Genomic DNA, 16,810 nt, shown 5'->3' on the forward strand with positions numbered 1-16,810 from the left:
TGCTCAGTAAGGCAGTGAGACTGGCAATACTTCACAGAGAGTGTTTGGGCAAGCCATGCTTTATGGCTGCCAAACAGGAAGTCACCAACGAGGCAGCAGCGGGAGTGTGACAGTCAATACTCGGGCGAGGGCTCCCTCTGCTGGCCTGGCATTACACCAACATTCTTCAACATATCTTCTTTTGCGTTTAACAGAAAAAAGAAATTTGACAAGAGGGTGAGTATCTGATGACATTTTTCATTTATGGGTGAAATATCCCTTTAAGTCATTTTTTGTTAGTGATGACTTCATTTATTTTAGAAAACCCAACCACTAAATGGCACAAAACAAAGAGCGTTTAGTCACTTTACATGACAATCAGTGGCCAGTTGCATAAACTGCTTAGACTAGTCTTAAAAAGTTAGCCATCTAATTTGTTTTCTTCTAGTCTGGTCATAACTGTGTAAAATTTTAATCAGAAAAGTGAGACTGATTATCTCTTGGCTAACTGCTATTTGGTCAAACTAGTTCTTAAGACACAGTCTTAACATAGTGGCTATGTTTATGCAACTGGCCCCAGATCTCGTTATCTAAGTGGGTTGTTCTTTGTCAGAAAACCTGCAATGAGGACAAGACTTCAGGCCACAAGTCAAAAGTCTGAATAAGATGAAAGGTCTGAGACTAAGATCAGAAAGACATTTTTCTCTTAGTTCAGAGTCTTTGTCTCACGTGCAAGGCCGGACAGACGTCGATAATTTATAGATTTTCCAGTGGAGGCCAGTCAAGAGTATGACAGGAGTTTATAGTGAGTTTGATACCTGCCTGTGCAGCAGGGCTGAGTGTTCACAGCATCTGCTCTCTCAGAACTCTATCTCCCTTAGGCTCACAACAGAAGGGAAAAATGAGAAGGCAGAAAGTAAACGAGTTAGAAGCTGTGTGTGTTCACCAGAATAGTGTGTACTCATAACTCCAGCTTCTAGTCTGCCATGTATCTTAATGTGCGAGTGTCCTTGATGGTATGAGCGTGCACTCACCGCCACAGTCTCCAGTTTGCCACTCCAGACACTGGCCGTAGGGGAAGGAGATGACGTAAGCATTGGAATCCACACAGCGCTTGGTACTGCCACACCACATGCACTCCATGGCCTGGCTGGTGCAGTTGGCACAGCTGGTTCGCAGGGCGCAGGGAATCTTACATGGACGCACGCTAAGGTTTGGGCTCACTGAGGGAGGAAAAAGCAGTAGTGAGTATTGCAATGACCTTGTGAATTACATCATTTAAAATACTGAGCAAATATTGTCAAACTATATAATAAAACCCTGAAAAACAGCGAAGCCCAAAAGTCTTTGTGTAAAACCTGAAGATCAAGAATGATCCAAAGAGCATTGTGTGCTTCAATGGAAGCAAGAACATGTATACAAGTCAGATGATCAATGTCATGAAATTTACTTCTAAGATTTAAAAAATCTTAAATATTTTTTATAATAACATTTCTCTCAAATTTTTATTTGATCAAAGTTAATCCTAAAACTGTTTATTTCAAGGTTAAAATTATATTCTAAATCCTACATTTCAGTGTGGTCCCAGACTTTTGCACTCCATTGTAAAACTCTGTAGCTATAATAATATATTCTGCATATTTATCAACACTTAAAGATGACAATGTTTATTACAATCATGATAATGGCAATGTCTATTCTTATTGTCTGTTTGTTACCTCCTGTAGAGTAAAAGAAACAACTGAAATGAGCACAATGAGCAGAATAACGTAAATAAGACATGAAAACGAGCAGAAGAAACACAGGGGAGGACCAGTTGACATTCATTATTTATGCTCTTTGCGTGTCTGTAGGGGGGAGTGTCCAACTCTCGTTCAAGGCCTAATTTGTGCTTCCCCTGAGTCTCTATTCCAGAGTGTTTCAAACAGGTCCAACAGACATACTGCAGCCAAGGCAGCAGAAGATATGAGAGTGTTCTCACAAAACTTCAATAAAAAGTCTATAAAAAAAGCAAGAAACTATAGCCCCTTAACTGGATATTATTGTATAAAACCTAGTCATTTGTTAAATACATCATTTATGGAAAAGAACATTATGGCTGATGCACACACCAAATCACATTCACATATGTGTCATATATAAAGCCAAGAGCAGGCTGAGACTGGATCTGCATGAAATTCAAGGGAAAATCTCTAGAACTCTCTGGAATTGGTTTTAAACAGTTTATGTAAGCAGAGCTGAGAATACAACACCCAAATTGCTAACTGAAAGCATTATCAAATTAAGACCAAGTATATTTAAAACAAGTCTACTTAAAGAGTAGGGATGTGTAGAACTGTGTGAATGCCAGACTTCCCATTTCTTCAGAACTCTGTGGAGCTTTCTGTGGGAGCGGATTCAGTTTGGGTTTGACGTGTAAGAACATCATGTTACAAAGGAAAGGTGAAAAAGAAAAAAAAAAAAAAAACTTTTCTCACCAACTGGCTTCTCACAGATCAGCCCCTCGGTGTTGGCAGTGCAGGGTTTGGCTTTGAGTCCGGCTACCTCAGCTCTTTCAAGGTACGCACAAAAGCCTGAGTCACTTGGCTCCCCTGGTAACCACTGCAGCGTGCTGGCAGTAAAGGGAGACATGTCCTCCCACCCCCAGTATGAAACATTTATCTTCCTTAGACCCACCCAGGGAGTTAGTTTCTGCAAGAGAGAAAACGGCTTTGTTCATGTCTTCTTTACACACATACTGTACATGCACAATACAATACAGTGAAACACATAGTAAAATTCCACATAGAATGCATAAAAATGCAATACAATGACTTAAATAGACCTCTTCTATGAATAGCACTTTTTTTTATTTCTGGATTGATTTTAAAATTTCTTACAGCTATTACTATTTGAAAAACTGTTGTTCAACCAAATGCAGGAATATGTTATTACGAATTAATAAATACACCTGTTTCCGCAAAAATGTGACTGTGCCACATATCTAATAAAGCTTGTTTAAATGCATTAAAATCGGGTGAATAAAAACAGGTTCAATAAGCTGCTATGGCCCGTGTTCATAAATACTCTGATTATGAACATTAGTGTAAAGAACAGAAAGACATATGAAGTTAAAACGACAAACAGACTTGACATATTTGCAGATGCGATACATTCAGTGAAATAAAAAAGAAGAGTTCATCTTCATAAACTGCTATTTGAACTGAACTTGAACTCGAATTTACCACATTACAGACTTCCAGCTGGACATTCATTCAGTGCACCTTGACGTTTTGATGGCTAATAAGCCTGTCTTCTGAGCATAAGACGTGTTATGGTGTTATAAATACACTTTTCTTTCTGTCTGTCTTCTTTAAGGAAAGGCAAAAGGCCAACGCACAATTTAATTATCAATTCAAAGCACAACAAACCGAATTTGACATACCCCAACTTCTCAGATTTTCCATTCAAATTAACAACCTCCCTGTATGAAACGGTCTTGCGTGCTTTGATTAAAAGGTTTAAAAGGTTTAAGATCTCCTGTGAGTTTGTGCAGCCACAGGGAGTGAGTGTGACTGTCTGTGTGAGTGACAGCAAAGAGAAAATATAGTGGCAACTGAGAAACCGGCACATGTGAATCTTTTTCGCATCAAAGGTGGGTCCTTTAGAAAACTGTGTTAATCTTCAAAGGACAAAAGCTGCTTAAACACTGAGGCTCACGCCGCAATCAGCGAGGGAGCGGATTACGCAGAGAGTCACTCCTTTCCTTTTAATTAACACATGACAAATATTTACACCACAGCACCGAGGGGACTCCACAGATTTTGTGCAGAATGGCTCTTTACTGAAGGCATGAGTAAGGTTTTTTGACGTGTTAAGTTGAAGTTTAAGCTTTACTGACATTTAGAAACAAACCTACACCCGAAACAGCTGGCACTACATCTGGACTTGACACACAGAAACTTACCAAGTAAATTGTAAATGTTAATGTTTGTTTACTTGGACAGAAATATCTGTCAGGATATTTGAGGGTGTTTAAATAATCACTTTAAAATGGGAGTCAGAGCAGAGCAAGGCAAATATACTTAAAATTGAGAAATAATTTAGGTAAACAAATCAGGTCCCAAACAGAAGAGCTTGTGCCAGTCAAAAAAAAGCTCACTGTCAGCATTATTCCTTTACTTTTTCACACTGCAATTGGTGTGAAAGGGCCTATACAAATGTTAAAAATACTGGTATTTCAATACCAAGCCGATGTTTAAAAAAAGTTGGAATATACGTCTTTCTACATGCTGTAATTCCTGTCTTGGCAAAGTATTAAGTGAATGTAAACAGGCATTATTACTGTAGCTCATCCTTGTATGATAAATCACTTGTGATGTTCCTCATGTTTAAGTTGTTTTATAGCATCTACTTAATGGCTAAATGTAAAAGACTAAAAAAGGCCATGTTTTCATTCATGAAATAAATAACCACTTAAGTCAAAGAAAAGGACAAAATCAGTCACTGCTTTTAAATCAATCATTTATTTGTTTGTTTGTTTGTTTGTTTATGACTGAAATTGTGTATTATGCATTAATGTTTAACTGTAATAAGCAAAGCAGTGTGTTCAATAGCCTATTAGTTGCAAAACTAGGTACTGACTACTGAATTTCTGACATGGTGACATAACTAATCTGTATGCAACATACTGAAAAACAGGAAAGTGTTGACTGTGTTCTAGATCAATACCCAACCATTACCAAGACAAATCATTGTAAACTAGCACACAAGCGTCAGTGACTGATCTTGACTCACCTTCTCCTGCAGCTGATACTTCTGCAGCTCGTCCAGTATGAAGTCCACCTGCCTGGCGGAGGTCAGAGAGGCGATGTTGCCATCCAGATTCTTACAGTAGTGCTGGGCATTATCATAACTCTCTTTGCTTGCGTTCAGCCTCAGACATGCATCTCCAACCTGACTCCAACCCTCTCCGCACAAATGTGCTGTAAAAAAGCAGAGAAATCCAGGATTCACTGTCCAAACCAGGCCTCCCTCACAAAAGGAGCTTTCTATGTATTATACAGCCAAACATAATTAAATAAATGCTGTTCTTTTGACCTTTCTATTCATTGCAGTAAAAAGGTATCAGGGTTTCCACAAGATATTGAGCTGTTTTCAACATTGATAATAATAAGAAATGTTTCTTGAGCATCAAATCTGCATATAATAATTTCTGAAGGCTCATGTGACACTGAGGACTGGAGTAATGGCTGATGACAATTCTGCTTTGCCATCACAGGATTGCAAAGAATTGTTATCTACAGTACAGTTATTTTAAATTGTAATAATATTTCACAAAATTAATGTATTGTGATCAAATAAATGCAGCCTTCTTTCAAAAACATTTTAAAAATCTTATCAACCCCAAACTTTTGAACAGTAAATGTAAATCAAACTACACCTTAAAATTCAGGACCATGCTACACTCTGGGGTTTGAACTTATTACATTGAGCAGCACTGAATAATTAACGGTGACAATGGTTAACTACAAACACCCACCCCTCAAATTCCTGAAAAGCAAGACAAAAAGAAAAGCATGTGGTCATAGCCAATTATGAAACCACACAGCACTAAAAATAGCATAAAAATAAGCCCTTTCATTTCAACTGTATACTTTATAAAATGTGGTTGATTATACTCTAAGATAAAGGCTGTCATGTGATAAAGAAATAACAGAGCAAAGAAAAAGAACAATACACCCTGGGTTTCTTGACAGGCTGCTCAACCATGAATGGATAAATAGCTCAGAAAAATTGAATAATTACTGCACTTGCAACTGGCCTTCTGGTCCAGGTCAGAACTCATATGTGATGTACTATCCAGCTGCAAAGGTCACACTTTTTCCATGCTTGGATATACACATGTCTTTACTACAGAGATATGTCCTTTGCAAATAAAGTTTTCATTTGTGTGCGTATTTATGCTTTTAAACTGAGCTATCAGTCAGAAATATGACAGCTGAGAAGTGAGTCTGTCTGGCTCATGTCCTTGAGAAGATCATGATATCAGACACAGAGAGACTGCAGAAGAATGACCAGCTTAAACCCTGAACGTATATGAATTATGGTTATTTACTCACTAATTAAACACTCATTTTTGTAAAATCAAGTCACTAAGTGTTTACTTTAAGAAAAATTACAATATGCAGTACATATACATTGAGTTCACGCTGAAATCTTATAGGATTCCAATTTTAATTGAAACCTAAAAACAAACAAAAAACTTTACGAGTTTGAAAAAAGTAATACTGTGATATGCATAAAATGCATAATAACAAATCTTGGTCAAGAAAGTGTAAAAAAAAATGAACCAGTGTGTGTGTGTGCATGCATCTTTACAGGCAGTCTGGAAAAAAACAGAGAATAGGTACAAAGTGTAGGTGGAAAACATTTCTTCCCAAGGGAGACACAAGAATGTTAATAATACATCAAACAACTGCATCACTTCCTGCTCTCAAACTAGATCAGATCAAATAAATCAGGTAGAGATGCCATCAGAGTGTGGAAACCTGTTTCCTTTGTTTTTGCATCTGAGGTGCACAAACTCACATAACATTGAAATTGCTTAAAACAATTTCAGACATTTTTCTAACTTTCCTAAAATTGTGCAATTGTCCAAAATCAGGTCAGCAAACCCAGTGTCAACAAATCTGAATGCACAAAATGATCACAGGTAGAGAGCACTTGTGACTGGCTGGTGTTCTGATTATCTAAAACATGTGGACCATTCCCTGTGCTTTTTTCAGAGCCTAGGTCCATCAAAGAGACAGCTGTGACACTTTTTTGACACTTCCACTACAGTTCCAATGTTTGGGGTCAGTAAGATTTTTTAGAAGTTTCTTATGCTTACCAAGGCTGCATCAAACATACAGTTAAACTGTAATATTTTAAAATGTTATTACAATTTAAAAGAGCTGTTCTTCGTTTGAATAAAGTTCAAATGTAACTTGTTCCTGTGATGACAATGCTGAATTTTCAGCAGTCATCATTCCAATCTTCAGTGCCACTTTATTCTTAGCAAATCATTGTAATATGCTGATTTATTGCTCAAGAAACATTTTAATAATTTTAACAGTTGAAAATAGTTGTGCTGCTTAATTTAACTTTTTTTTTGGAAACAGTGATACTTTTTTCCAGGATTCTTTGATAAATAGAAAATGCAAAATAACAAAACTGATTGAAATAGTGAAGAATTCTTCACTATCATTTTAATGTGTCCTTGCTGAATAAAAGTATTAATTTATAATTTTTGTAAGTCTTACTGACCTTACTAAATGATAACCTTGTCAACATTAGTTACACAGAAGAAATATGTACTTTAATTAAGGTTTATATAGACGTGTAATTTCTCTTGTCAGTCTTATCTATTCATCCAACCATCAATCCTTCAACTCACCAGGCAAAGCATGACATTCCTGCTGTTGTGGTTCCCACTGGCAGTTGATGTTCAGTGAGCAACTCCTGCAGTTCACCAGTTTGCTGCAAACCTGCTCACTTCGAACACTGCATTTGGTAAAGTTCTTCACAGACTGAAAAACAAGAGGACGGAAATAAGATAACTTCTGGTTACATATTTTAATGCGACACTGCCAAGTAAATTTACTGTACAACATTGTGTTGCCCTTAAGCAAGAAATCCATGGAAATCCTCTAGAGCATTTGTATGAGGAAGAAACAAGAGAAATCAAGAGGTTACAGATGCTAATTCTCTAAGCCAATCAATCATTTTAGAAGCTCTGTTACTGCATACCTGGCCATTTTTGCGCACACCGGGTCTCCAAATAGAGAGCTGGTGATCAGAAAGCATTGCAGGGGGAGGGTTGAGGTACAGGGGACCTCGAGGGTGGCGGGCGAGCTCAATTGTAAGCTAAATGCAGACAAAACATGGCACAGCATATTTTAATTGTTATAAATGCTTTTAAATCTTTTTAACAGCAGAGTCTCTGTTTGGACATACCATGGAGCAGTTGCTTGAAGAAGAGATGCATTTCTTGTCTTCGCACCATTGGCAGTCATTGGTGTTGGCCGTACAGGAAGCACAGTCTGAAAACTGCTGACACTGCTTATCAGCTGAATCTATGGTCAAAAAAACTAAGAATCATCAGAGACAAGAAAAATATCCACTTATTAGCATAAAACAAAATTGGAGGTTTGGAGGTAACAAGGTTCTGACTCAGAGCTCTCAAGGTGAAACACTTCACAACTGAGGTGAAAAATGAGTGTGTGCAATGACACATGGGTAAGGGCTAAAGTTGAACAGCAGAGGTGGACATGGACAGGGCACAGCAAAATTAAAACCACAGAATCGAGGGGAAGAGCCAAGGACAGAGAAGAAACTTTTGTACTGACTGTGAATTTGTTTATTTCAGACCATGAATAACCATCATACACATAAGTACGGTTGTTCCTGTTCTTTTCTTTTTGGGAGAATGTTTTCTGTTTGTTGTTTTGTTTTCATCATTATTTCTGGGAAAGAGAGGTCACACAGGAACTGGCTTTTGTCTGGAACAGTTTCAAAGAATAAACAACGCGAAAATCCAGGACAAAAATTAACAAAGGATGGGAGAAAAGAAATAGAAGTAACAAAGATTCTTCACACTCGTTTAACAGTTTACTCGACTTAACTGCTAATGTTTCAACATTTATAAACATTTATTTTGATGTGAATATTTTTAAAAAATAAATATGGATGGATGGATGGATAGATAGATTAAAGTTTGGGGTCAGTATTTTTTAAGGAAACATTACATTAATCTAAAGTAACAGTTAAGACTTTTAAAGGGGTCATATGATGCAATTTCAAGTTTTCCTTTCTCTTTGAAGTGTTACAAGCTGTTCGTGAATAGATAAGATCCCTAAAGTTGCAAAGACTAAAGTCTCAAACCCAAAGAGATATTCTTAATAAAAGTTAAGACTGGTCCACACCCTCCTAACACGCCCCCACATGTCTACGTCACTGTGTGGGAAGATTTGCATAACACCGCCCAAATGTTCATTCAAAGAAAGTAGGCGTAATTTTATTGTTCCTGCCACTGCCATGTTGTGAAGACGCTGTGTTTACGCAATGCATAAAAAGACAGTATAAGTCATTATAATCAGTAAATGTGTCCCCACTGGATGCAACGAATGCCTCGTTTATAATGGGTTTTAATGTTTTCGTCTTGTCGGTCCGGCCGGGACACAGCATCACATTATGGTAAGGGGCATAACATTTCCGTCACACGCTTGAGGTATTCTGCCAATCACAGCACACTGGACAGTTGGCCAATCAGACCACACCTCACTTTTCAGACCGATGAGCTTTGTAAAAATCGACGCTTTTCAGAAAGGCAGGGCATAGAGGAGAAACAATAATGTGCAGTATGTGGAAAATAATGTTTTTTTAACCTTAAACCGCATAAACACATTTCATTACACCAAATACACAAAATAATGGTTCTTTTTAGCAACATCATATGACCCTTTTAAATTGTTACAAAGTTTTTACAATAACAAGTGTTTCTTGAACATCAAATCAGAATATTAGATTGTTTTATGAATTATCATGTGACTGAAGACTGGACTAGATGATGCTAAAAATTCAGCTTTGACATCACAGGAATAAATTACATTTTAAATATATGTTTAAATAGAAAACTGCTATTTTCAATTTTAATAATATTTCACAATGTTATTGTTTCGCACTATTTTGATTAAATAAATGCAGTAAGGATGGAGAGATACTTCTTTCGAAAACATTAAAAAGTCCCAACAACCTCAAACGTTTGAATGGTAGTGTGTGTGTGTGTGTGTGTGTGTGTGTGTGTGTGTGTACATAAAAATATAAGGAACATAGTGCATAGTAAAGTACAGTATATAAAGAGAGCAACCACCCAAACAGTGCATGTGTGCAATGATAAACGGCACGATTACAGGTCTCTGAGATACACGCAATACAGAATAATCCATCATGAACTTGTGTGTCATTCCATTACTTAATTAAAGCCCAATCCACCTCTGATAGCACTCCAAACTCCATGCGGTAATTGCAGTAATCCTCTCTGGTCCAGTTTTACCCACAGACAAAAACATCTGTATCCACAATCGCTGGAGTTTGGTTTCATCGCTATCATAATTACATCACAATGAGATTATTAATCGCTGACTGACCTTTTTTTCAGTCAATTATCAACAGGCATTTCCACAGTCAGGCAGGATTTACCCAGTGGAAAACAGGCTGTACGCCATCAAGGTAAAACAGAACATGCGAGAGGCTCTGTATATAAGCCTCCCAATGTATCAAGTGTAAATAGGATTATATGTGGCTTAACAATAATCTCCTGACAGAGGATTTATGGGAAGGAAAAATACTCTCTAGGTTTGCATTTGACATACAGAGCTAACGGTCTATCACAATTGAATGAGATGTACAGTGAACTTCACTCCACTGGGATGGTGATGTGGGATAGTAAACCAGGTGTATAGATATTCCCACAAGTTGAAAGGATGTGTAAACATTTGTTATGGTCAGAGATTTTTCATAAATTACACACTACTGTTCAAAAGTTTGGCGTTGGTAAGATTTTGAAAATGTTTTAAAGTCTTTCATGCTCACAGAGACTGCATTTATTTGATCAAAAATACATTTAAACATTTAAAGCAGTGTAGCATTTGGACCAATCAGACACACAACTTTTTGTTATATTTAACAAATAATATCGAACTCCCCATCACCTAACCAAATGGCCAATTACGAGGGTCTATGGACCCTTCCCCCGAAATGCACCTAACACCTCAGAAAAGCAGAACAGGCCTCTGGTTCCATGGTAACCAATGCTGATATCACTGGTTTTATGGCCTAAAAGGAATGCAGGGGATAAACTCCCTCATTTTCCTCATAAGAAAGGCACAAATGCACAGGAGAAACTGACTTTTCTACTAATTAATTCATAGGAAAACCTTCTTTGAATGAACACCCATTTTCTTCAGGCCATTGTGTATATTATTGCTGTGTTGTATTTAATCTGTCGAGTTATACAGGTTATTAGTAGCATAATCCCTGTTTCCTCTCTACTTCTCCTCACGCCTCAGTGCCAGGCCTAATACGTTGAAGGGCAGCTACCATTGCAACACAATGTAGGCTAACATAAAACTAGAAACAATTCCCACTGTTTCTTTTTCTTTTGACGAGGTATTTGGTGGGTCCCTGCTAGTTTAGCTAACAGCCTAACCCTTGGGTTATGAAGTCTATTGCAGCATCACACACAAGTGAAACCTGCTTAGCCATATCTCTTAGAAAACAACTAAAATAGGTAAAAATGTTCCTTTTTTTTTTTTAGTTCATCTTATTTTATTTCAGTTTCGTCATAGTGACCAAACCCGTGAACCATCAGTAGTATAGCCCGGTCATCAGCTGACCCCTGCTTACGGCCCCTCAACAAAGTTACTCAAACTCTTCCTTTGTGTTCACGAACAAAAAAACATAGCACCTTACCTCACTAGCTGCCTCCCACCAGCTAGTCATACCTTACACGGGCTACACAGCCGTTCCCCTTAGAGATAGTTTAACACCTCTGTACGTACCTGCATTTGCCTTGTGTCTCTCTCTCTCTGGTGTTCCCACAAGTGTGCCAGTATGTCGCAGACATTCCACAGACATCCAGCCCTGGCAGCTCACCAGGACCACCTGGACACTCAGTAGAGCACTGTAATGGACATCATTCAGCTCAAAGCAGCCAACGACCTGCCATGGCAAAGAAAGGAACAGCGAGACTGCGACATAAGCGAACACTTGACCAGCATCATCCTCTCCTCGGCCCACACCCTCAAGGGCCTCAGACAGGAGGTATATGAGCTGAAACTGCAAGTCACAGAATTCTACAGAGAACTGACACCTGGTCAACGAGAGAAAGCACAGAATGGATGCAAAGAACCCCACAGAATGGTGCGACAGAAGGAAATCACCAGTCTTCACAGAGGCTCTAACAGCTGCTAAACACCAGGCGCCGCTGGAAAAAGCCATCACACAGGACTTGAAAAGAGAACTGTTTCACACAAAGTCACTCTTAAAACAACTTATGTGGAACTAAATGAGAGAGACACCACATCTAAGGCCTTACAAGGCCAGCTGCATTCAGCCAGAGCTGAGGTCCAAACCCTGACTCAGCAATTAGAAAGGAGCTTGACTTGGTTCAGAAAGAATTTAAACAGTCCTACCGACTGCGCATAGACTTAAGCAAAAGACAGCAGGTTGAACACCACGTCGCCAGCAGTGCAAGCCCTCCATGCCTGTGCACAGCTACGAAAGGGGGGAAAGGGAGCCAAAGCCTTCTGCTTGACACTTCACAAGTCAGCTCCTTGAAAACCTCTGCAGCTGCAACAAAAAAAAAATTTTCAGGCGAACCGAAGCAACGCAACGAGGTGAATTCAGTGTCACAAATGAACTGAAATATGCTTGCAGACCACAAGGTGAACAGACAGGGAAACACGAAACAGAACTTCCCCTGGCCAGCAGGCCCACCCCCCTCAGCCAAGAGTCTGAACCTGCGAGGGGGGGGGCGAGAGCCACTGTTCACACGTCACCAACCAGCAGCCACAAGGGGGTGGGGCAGGGACTTTTCCAGAGGATCACTGCAGACACACACACCGTGTGACCCCAACGAGCTGGCCAGAGACAACACATCTGGCAACCTAAATACTCTCAGACCCAGAGTCTGAACATGGACTGATCGCTGCCCCAGACACCAAGCAGGGCCGGCGTGAAACTCCCCATGCTTACTACCACAGACTTTGACAAACTTACTCCAAGCTCACGATTACCCTGGGATGGCGGAGGACACCAGCTGCAAGAAGTCATCTAGGCATTAGGGCCTGCCGCACAATGCCTAATCAACAGCTGTGTAACCTGACACAGAAGGCCTTTAACAAGCAGCAAGGCCTCCACTAAAGGTGTTTGTCAAACCCCACTGATTCTGAACTTCACAACTCAGAATCCAAAGCGGGCACCAGAAGGCACCCAGCATTGCCACAATGCAAAACCCTTCTACAGAAAGCCCCTAGCCAGAAGAGGACGGAGCCATCACCATGGCAACGGACCCAGGTTCCAGACCAACCACTGGGAACAGGCGTCCTCATCCTGCAAACACCACGGTATGTCCGACAGCAGTCCACCACAACATCCTCCTCCACACGGGTGCTGAACGGAGGCTACACAAGGACAGCTGGACACGCCTACGTCTGGGTTACAGGAGCTGCTGACACTCGCAAAAGAGCTCCTTGAACAAAACTCAACTAAGGAGTATTGAGAAGGACAAACCTCTGACTCCTTGCCTGCTGCATCACAGCATCAGGCCCCTCCAAGGGAGGAGCATCCCTTGAAACCGGTCGACACCCCTAGAAGCAGCCAGACAACGTTGGATTGAGCAGCGGGCCCACATGCCCAACAGCGAAAGCTCTACCAACACAACTCAGGCAAGCTCAAGTCGGTGCCGCCACAAGAGCCAAGCGACACCGCAAACATCAGATTTCTAGTGACGTTCGGGCAGAACAGAGAGCTAACAACCACCTGCTGCTCTCCTGCCATCATCACTAGGTCAGTCTGAAACTCTCTGCACACTACAAAATCTCCATAACAATTACCTGCAATCCCTGGAACTACCTGCACTCTCACCAGTGAGAGTCTAACCCGGCTGTTCCACATCGTGGGTACCACAGATAGCCTACTGGCTAACAGCATCAACAAAAACATCCTGCCCGGACTAACTCACTTCAGGATGACAGGTGACACAGCCTCGACACCTGCTGCATAAGCTCGAGGACCCACACCTTGCTACAGCCTACATCACCACAGCACCCCACCTGACAGCATCCATCACGGCACCAACAGCCAAAAAGCCACCACTGGCTCCCAGCCGTGAGTGGCAGGTGTGTGTTCGATTGTTCTGCACCTTGACATCGCTCGTTGTTGTCTATTCTATGGACAACAACGTTCGAAAGGGGGGGATTTGTAGCGTCTGGGACACTCCAACACACAATATATATTTTGTTAGCTAGATTTCACAAATACTTTGTAACACCCCAGGACGCCGAACAAGACCCTGGTTTCATGGTAACCCGATACATTTACAACCTTGTGGAATGCGAGCCGGCTCTCATTCTGCTTTCTCCAGAAACAAAGGGACACAAATGCACAGGAGAAATTGACTTTTCTACTAATTAATTCATAGGAAAACCTTCTTTGAATGAACACCCATTTTCTTCAGGCCATTGTGTATATTATTGCTGTGTTGTATTTAATCTGTTGTATTATAGACTATTTTTATTCATGCTTACGATAAACCACTCATTCATATAAGTAACTCTACCATGTCTAGTATCTATGAATTCGTCTTCGGATGATCTAACTGAGAGTGCATATTACATGCTGATACCTCTGCAACATATTGATGTTCTAAGAATCGGTACTAATTTGTGCCTCAACACTCCAGCGAATTACATATGCAAAATACCATGCTTACAGACAAAGAGTCATAAAAATCCTCAGTATTTCCAACCTCCCGCTTGGGATTTCAGCCTTCCTCATTGGACGAACCCATCTTGAGAGGCGTGAATCTCTGCAGGCTTTAAAAGGCCACACTCCATGTGACCCGCCCTGTTCGGTGGTTCAGTGAGATGCTAAGATGAAGATGTGAGAAACGCTCCAGGATACCAAAGCTCGTGCCAGGCTCCGGCCTAGTCCTTTTCATTCATCAAGTGATTCTGACTCAAACTAGCTCTTTTTCATCAACCAACTTCAGCAAGATCTTGGGGCCTTAAGATTGCATCAGGAATCTTTTTCAGACATACGCAAGTATCAAACTTAGTCGATTTAATTGATGCATTAAGTATCAGTTACACCTTTTTACAAGGTTTGTTTGAACTAAGAATCTGACGTTTTCCCTCAGGTTTTAGATCTGCTGAATATGCAAAATGGTTCCATAAATGTCATTCCTTATGTCTCTTTCTTTAGTGCTAAACTTTAACCCTTTCCTATACCAACTGTATGTGTGTGTGTGTGTATGTGTATGTTAGACCGGCTTAATGTGTTTATGTCGTATGTTAGACTAGTTTAAGTGTTTATGTAGTTAATAAAACCTTACTTGTATCACACTTGACGTGTTCATTGTTTACTCATAACCGGAGTCAATAATCATGCAGATTTACGTTACAAACTTATAGAATTGTACAGTAAGAAAGTTATTTCCTTTAACCAGGAAATTAACGTTCTTAGAATTGACAAGACGGTTGACCCTGAGTGGTCAGCTAAATATCTACAGTGGATCTAAAATATGAATAGTTAATTATAACTAGTTATGGTTAATTATTAATATTTCCCCATGAGCTGATTCGCGACAGCAGTAATGTTCTGAAATATTCTTACAATTTAAAACAACTGTTTTCTAATTTTAACATATTTTTTAATTTATTTCTGCAATGGCAAAGCTGAATTTTCAGCAGCCATTACTCCAGTCTTCAGTGTCACATGATCCTCGTATGCTGATTAACTGCTCAAGAAAATGTTTACAAATAGTTGTGCTGCTAAATATTTTTGTGGAAAGCATACACACTATTTTTTGATGAATAGAAAGACAGCATTTATTTAAAGTATAAATATTTTGTAACATTAAAAATGTCTACTGTCACTTTTGATCAATTCAATGCAGCCTTTGCAAGTAAAAATATTAATTTCTTAATTTCTAAAAACATTAAGTGGTAGAGTATCTTCCAGCACCTTAGATCAATATTTCATATCCATTTATTCATTTATTTTTGTTAAATAGCCTTGTAGTAATAATTTAGTCAACCACAAAATAAACCCCTTCAGGGTAAAACAAGGCCCACTTTCACAGACTCCTTCGAACTAGAAATAAATTCAGTGTGAATGTATGATGAAACATGCCTCTAAAACAGGTCACAATACCTCCATAAATGGCCATAAAAGTAATTGTGTAGCCAGTGTTTTAACATAAGCTTTTATAATGATAGGTTCTTACTGGTGCGTGCAGGGCAGGAGGAGGCAGGCAAAGTGTCATTAGCATGGCTGGAGTCCCAGGGTACACAGCGTTCTTCTATCCAGACACAGTGAACACCAGAACCAGAGCTCTGACAAAGATCCACCTCGATGAAGGCCTCACAGTTGGCAGGTTTATACACCAGTACATCATTCAGGATCACACCAGAGAAACCACCAAAAACGTACATTGAGCTGAAGGGGAAGAGAAAACACAGACCTTTTCTATTAGTATTTTAAACTGTGTCTTGCTAAAACATCTTTCCAAAGGAAATGAGAGGATTAGGCCACACATTCATGTGAAAAAAAATTTCTGACGCAAGATGAGTTGTTAACTAAAACTTCAGTGGAAAAAAATAACCAGGGTACAGGAAGAGTGCATATACTGATGGTATCTACAAATGGAAAGAGACCACATCAAGAACTTACCCATTACTGACAACTGCTGTGTGTCCAAAACGATTGACGTCACGATGAAGATTGGGATTTGGAAGAACTGCCCACTCATCACATACTGCAAAGCACACACAAACAAAGTAAAATAAAATAAAAAATAATATCACATTCTATTAGATAAACAGAGAACATTATAATAACTTTATAAAACATTACCTCTTTACCTTATTAGTAATTCGATATAGATATATCTAGTAATATCTGATGTAAAGATGCATGATATATGTCAGTACCATAACAGTTACCGGATAGAAATTGTTACAAAATATATTTATATTGGAAATTTAATTGGTCTGTGTGTGTGTGTGTGTGTGTGTGTGTATATATA

General features: G+C 39.5%; 1 protein-coding gene across 2 annotated transcripts in view; it reads right to left on the reverse strand.

Moving 5' to 3' along the window:
- atrnl1a (attractin-like 1a) overlaps positions 1 to 16,810 on the reverse strand; it is a 291,501-nt gene that overhangs the window by 208,666 nt on the left and 66,025 nt on the right. For both annotated transcript variants that reach the window (XM_016295005.1, XM_016295006.1), the window contains exons 11-18: positions 16,456 to 16,540; positions 16,010 to 16,221; positions 7,957 to 8,075; positions 7,750 to 7,866; positions 7,397 to 7,529; positions 4,756 to 4,943; positions 2,457 to 2,670; positions 1,014 to 1,202 (exon numbers count right to left, since the gene is read on the reverse strand). In XM_016295005.1, the coding sequence (XP_016150491.1) occupies positions 1,014 to 1,202; positions 2,457 to 2,670; positions 4,756 to 4,943; positions 7,397 to 7,529; positions 7,750 to 7,866; positions 7,957 to 8,075; positions 16,010 to 16,221; positions 16,456 to 16,540 (1,257 nt within the window). The remainder of the gene's footprint in view (positions 1 to 1,013; positions 1,203 to 2,456; positions 2,671 to 4,755; positions 4,944 to 7,396; positions 7,530 to 7,749; positions 7,867 to 7,956; positions 8,076 to 16,009; positions 16,222 to 16,455; positions 16,541 to 16,810) is intronic.

This window comes from Sinocyclocheilus grahami, unplaced genomic scaffold, assembly GCF_001515645.1.
Source record: "Sinocyclocheilus grahami isolate Dianchi unplaced genomic scaffold, SAMN03320097.WGS_v1.1 scaffold328.1, whole genome shotgun sequence".
NCBI lineage: Eukaryota > Metazoa > Chordata > Actinopteri > Cypriniformes > Cyprinidae > Sinocyclocheilus > Sinocyclocheilus grahami.